At 38.8% G+C, this 5,886-nt stretch overlaps 1 protein-coding gene and 1 pseudogene across 1 annotated transcript; one reads left to right on the top strand and one right to left on the bottom strand.

The window, feature by feature from the left end:
• The first annotated feature begins 380 nt into the window (after positions 1 to 380).
• On the top strand, positions 381 to 1,424 carry LOC100670756 (olfactory receptor 51I1-like). Its single transcript, XM_010600935.3, has one exon. It carries the CDS (start codon positions 468 to 470, stop codon positions 1,422 to 1,424), a length of 957 nt encoding a protein of 318 aa, XP_010599237.2. The 5' UTR covers positions 381 to 467.
• A 3,179-nt stretch (positions 1,425 to 4,603) lies between these two features.
• Positions 4,604 to 5,886, bottom strand: LOC100671041 (olfactory receptor 51I2-like; annotated as a pseudogene).

The following is a 5,886-nucleotide window of genomic DNA, read 5'->3' as shown; positions in this document are numbered from 1 at the left end:
ATGTGAAGATATGCTTTCATGTATCTTGGGTAAATTCCATAGAATTGCTGGGTAGTATGATAACTGTGTGATAAGTGCATATTTAACTTTGTAAGAAACTGCCAAGCACTTTTCCAAAGAGGCTGTGCCACTTTGCATTCCATCAGCAATCATGAGAGTTCCAGTTCCTTCACATCTTCGCCTACACATGGTATTTTCAGTCTTTTTAATTCTCTTCATTCTAATGGTATCTTATTGTAGTTCTGATTTTTATTTCTCTAGTAAATAATGATGTTGAATGTAATTTCTTGTGTCGAGAAAAATCCTAAAGTTATAAGTATAAGCTCAATTTTTACTTATCCATATTTTAACTGTATAGCTACATGTACAAATAATATTTTTACTTCTCATTTGGCTTTTCAACTCTTCTGATAGACAATTTCTCTTTTATAGGCCTGCCTTAACTACAGTCCACCCTGCATCCAACCATGCTGGCTTTTAATGACACTGTCTCTGATTGGCCCACCTTCTCCTTCATTGGGATGCCTGGATTGGAGACTGCACATATATGGATCTCAATCCTCTTCTGTCTCCTGTACCTGGGAGCCCTTGCAGGCAATGCTCTACTCCTCATCCTAGTTAGAGCAGAACAGAATCTTCATGAGCCCCAGTTTTATTTTTTGGCCATGCTCGCTCTCTCTGACCTAGGCCTTTCCTTGACTACAATGCCTAGTGTCATGGCTATCTTTTGGTTTGATGTCCGCCACATCAGTCTGGATGCCTGCCTGACTCAAATGTTCTTCATCCACACCCTTTCCTCAGTAGAATCAGGTGTCCTGGTGGCCATGGCTTTTGACCGCTTGGTAGCTATCTGTGCTCCACTAAACTACACCAGGATCCTGACCCACTATACTGTTGCCTGCCTTAGTGGAGCTGCTCTTATACGAGGTGCCACTTTGCTGGCCCCTCTGCCTTTTTTCCTTAGGAACTTTCCTTTTTGTGGGCCCAATATCCTCTCGCACTCCTACTGCTACTACCCAGATATGCTGAACCTGGCCTGTGGGGATGTCACTTTCAGCAGTGTCTATGGATTGGTTTTTGTGCTCTGCACATTTGCAGTGGATGTTGTCTTCATCCTAGTGTCTTACATAAAGATATTGGGCAGTATTATGAAGCTGGGGGCCCCGGACAGAAACTGGAGATCACTGCAGACCTGTGCCTGTCACCTGTGCACAGTGTTTGTGTTTTATCTGCCCCTCATCAGTCTGTCAGTGCTGCACCGTTACACCCAGGACACTTCCCCGATTCTATACACCACCATGAGCAATGCCTACCTCCTCATGACACCCCTTCTTAACCCTCTGGTCTATAGTCTCAAATCCCGACAGATTCAGGCTGCTCTGTGCAAGCAATTTTGGGTGCAACGTGTCATTGCTGGAGAATGAGATTTTCTCTGCATCAAAAGAAACAATCAATTTAAAAAATATTATTCAGAATCTACTATATGCCAAGTAGTATGCTAGGCACCACGAACTAAGAAATGAAAAATATCCAAGTCTTCCCTCAAGAAGCACATAATCTAACCAAGGAGGAGAAAGGGAAGTGGAATATTTGAATGGTCAGAACTGTGATGATGAATGACAACTGCTTGTTGATGATAAGGAGAAATGGCAGTAGGAACCCGTGCTCAATGGTTTTTTGGAAATGTGTTGGATGAGAATTATTCTAAAGGATTAAGATGAGGAGCTTGACGCTAGACTGTAGAAGATCAATGAGGGACTTATTTTATAGAGAAACCAAGATGTTACTTGACTCTTGGTTTCCCATGCTGTTTGAGCTGAGGCATCAGAAATCCATTATTGATGATAAATTTACGAATATATGTTTGATATTTCTGACTATTTCACACAGTTGGATACAGGTTAATGTTATGAATATTCCAGCCATTAACAAATGATGAAGAAGCTCTCTGAAAAGAAATGATCTAATTCCTAAATGATAGTACGAGTAATCGTTCAAACCCAAAACAATCAAACTCGTTGCTATCGAATCCATCGAGACTCATAGTGACCTTATAGGACAGAGTAGAACTGCCCCATAGTGTCTCCAAGGGTGTAAATCTTTATGGAAGCTGGCTGCCACATCCTTCTCCATGGAGTGGCTGGTGGGTTCAAACCACAGACCTTTTAGGAAGTAGCTGAGCACTTTAACCACTGTGCTACCAGGGCTCCTAATCAACCAGAGCATATTTTAAATGTCACTCTGACATACTTACTAGGCATCAAATCATACAGAAGACATAAGCATAATACTCACATAGCTTACATTCTACTAATGAAAATCAATGACAGCAAACCATGTACCAAAACATATATAATCAATGATATTATGGGACTTGGTTAGAATTGTTACACTAGTACAGAGAAAAGTAACATAGTGAAGTCTGGCTTTGTTAGGATGTGTGACTTGGAAGAATGAGAAAGGACCCTGAGGAGAAAAACCACAGAAGCTTGAAATTTATCTCAATTCCAAAAGCATTCATTTAGATATGATTTGTTGCACATAAAAGTGATGGAGGATGTTAATTAAAAAAAAAGAATAGTATGGTCTTTGTCTTCAGTGAGACATCATTCAGGAACTGTAATGAATACCCTTAAAAAAATAATATTCTGACTCATAAGCTGTTTTACCAATTTTAAAATCTGATTTAACCTTTTTTTTTTTTTTTAAATGGTCATTTCCAGTCAGAAGCCATTTTAACTCTGACTTGCCCAAACATGAGCATAGAGAACTGTAGACAATTGCTCAGAAATTGTTCCATTTTTTGCAGATAGAAAACAGTTTTCCTTTGGGGAACTTCTCACTTATCTGTATGGTTTGGGTAAAACTAACAGTATCAGTATTCTACTATATCCCTCCTCTAATCTTTCAGCTACAGAGACATTACCAAACCAAACCCATTGCCATCAAGTCAACTCCAACTCATAATGACCCTACAGGGCAGAGTAGAACTGCCCTATATTCAAATGCCAGCTTTTTGGTTAGCAGCCTGAGCTCTTAACCACTGAGCCATCAGGGCTCCTACAGAGATTAACAACTGAATAAACAATTTTCCCCTGGAATTTTTATGCTAATGTGAAATATTTTCCACTGTACCTGTATTGTAGTCTTTCTGACTCAGAAACACTCGTGATCATCTTTCCTATCTGTATGGAGGAAGCTTGTCTACATGAAGAAAAAATGACCACAAAACAGAAATAGAAGCAAACATGAGAGACTACTGCAGAAAGAGGCATGACAGCATTGAGTCCTTAAGCTCAGGGTCTCTGGAGTCCCTTCTTTGATTCCATGAGTTATGACTTATCCTGATATTCCTCTCAAGCATGTACGCCCATAAATTTCATCTTTTTTATATACACTATTTTAGTTTGCATTTTTTCCTTATAAATAAAATAACGAGACATCTTAAGGGAATGTTCTGATTGATATGTGGTTGATTGGGACATTTATTTAGATCTGTATGGCAAATATCTTTCATCTCCTTTACCAGACAGTAGGTCTCTAAAGGGTGGCATCTTTGATTTTTCTTCATAATTGTAGCATTTGGTTAATGCTCAGAATAATTGTATAAAGAACAAGAGAAGGAGGAGCAGAAAAATATATTAGAAAAAAAGACAAACTGAGAAAAAAAAAGGGTTATACATGCTTAATGAATCAATACTTTAATGATTTATGAATTAATGTCTACATATTTTGATTAAAAATGGATGGAATAATGATTTAATATAGTGTCTAGCTCTCCCTATGGCATCAGTATGCGGAAAGAAATTGATGCCTATCCCTGAAGTGCAATGACAATATTGGGCAGATAAATAAATATAATATGCCCAATTACAAAATGGGCAAACCTAGCCTAATTTTTTTTTTACACATTTGCAAATACACACATTCCAGGAAAAAATATATAGTGAGGAAACTCTAAATATACTTTTGAACCAGAGATGGTTACCTTTGATATCACCATCTGTGTGATACAATTTACTTTTCTGAGTTTATCTTTAAATTGTCTTGTTTTTTGTCCTCTACCATGCCTTTGGCTTATAATAATAATGGCTAATATTTATTGAGCATTTACCATGTGTCAGACACTGTTGTAAACATATGACATAACATATCACATTTCTTCTTACAACAACCTTAGAAAATAGATATCATTAACTCCATGTCACTGATGAGAAAACCAATGCACAGAGAGCCTGGATCACTATTTTCCTTAGATTGTACAGTAGATAAATTACTAGTCCTGATTTTAATCGACATGCTTGTCTTTAACTATAAAACCTAACTGAACATAATATGAAGAGCTGAAATATACTTTGCATGGAAGGGCAAAGTTTAGGCGCACTGCATTGTTATATTTTTACTTTAATTTCTCACTTATTTTTAGGTTACATCAGGCTTATATATGTGGAGTCACAGAATAAATATTGTAAACAGATACATTTAAGTAAAACTTGGAAGAAAATAAACCCTCTTTTTCTCATTTGGAATATTTGCTCATACACTATATCAAACTCCCAATCAAATGTAAATATCTGTAAAACAATATAAATATTTGGTTTTATTCAGATTTAAGCCATAGCTATGTATAAGGGATTCTCACATAGAAAATATTTAGACTGCTATTTGGATTGAAATGAGCTACCATAAAGTAAATGGTATGAACCCTAGCAAAGATAAGCATGGAGTGAAAGGGCAAGAAGTTTTATAACTCTCTTTCATGGTATAATATTTAAAACTAGAAGAAAATTTCACATTTCCAGAAGTTTGTAGCAGAACCATGCAGAGACATACTAAAGGTACTACTTCAGCTGTACAGGAAAAGAATATCTGCTCCTCCTTCTTTTCTCAGCATCCCTAGTACATTTCAATCAATTCCTCAAAGAGACACACTCTTCCCTTTTATCCTACCTTAAGTGCAAACAATCTACACAGCACATTTCTAATCTGTTTTGTTTTCACACTGTACACCAGTGGATTCAGGACAGGAGTAAGAAAAAGAAAAATGTTGGACATGGTGACATGGGGGAGAGGGGAGCGGTACCTGCCTATCCTGTGGATCAAAGCTAGAGCGATAAGTGGGACATAGAAAATGAGGACAGTGAGAATATGGGAGACACAAGTATTGAGTGCTTTAAGCCTTCCTTCCCTGGATGCAATGCCCAAAACTGTCTTCGAGATTAGAGCATAAGATAAAACAATAAAGACAGAGTCAACACCAAAGGAACAGAGAACCAAGGCCAGTCCATAGATGATGTTGACACGAATAGGCCCACAAGCTAGCTTCATCACATCGGGGTGGAAACAGAATGAGTGGGATAGGGTGATGCTTTTACAGAAGGGAAGCCGTTTGAGCAGGATAGGCAAGGGGGCCATCAGTGCCACTCCTCGTGCCACAGCAGCCAACCCCAACTGAGTAATGCGGGAGTGGGTCAGGACTACAGTATAGTGCAGTGGGCTTCTTATGGCCACAAAGTGGTCAAAGGCCATGGTCAGCAGGATGGCTGACTCTACGGAAGAGAAGGTGTGGATGAAGAACATCTGAGCCAGGCAGCCATGGAACTCAATCTCTCAGTAGTTGAGAAGAAAGACATTAAGTACAGTTGGCAGTGTGGATGCTGGCATGCCTGTGTCGGTGGCTGCTAACATGGACAGGAAAATATATTGGGGTTCATAAAGGCTGGAGTTCTTGCGTATTATGTGAATGATGACGCTGTTTCCAAGGATGGCAATCACGTACATGATGCTCGATGGGATGGAGATCCAGATATGAGCATCCTCCATGCCTGGGATGCCTGAAAGAAGAAAGAAGGGTGGCTGATAGTGGGTGCCATTGAACATGGACAT

This window comes from Loxodonta africana, chromosome 7, assembly GCF_030014295.1.
Source record: "Loxodonta africana isolate mLoxAfr1 chromosome 7, mLoxAfr1.hap2, whole genome shotgun sequence".
NCBI lineage: Eukaryota > Metazoa > Chordata > Mammalia > Proboscidea > Elephantidae > Loxodonta > Loxodonta africana.
Note: the sequence above shows the minus strand (reverse complement) of the source record. Positions and strands in the feature narration are given on the sequence as shown.

Bases quoted from the DNA above. Each gene is read 5' to 3' on its own strand.
- LOC100670756 (XM_010600935.3), top strand. From the start codon at position 468: ATGCTGGCTTTTAATGACACTGTCTCTGATTGGCCCACCTTCTCCTTC.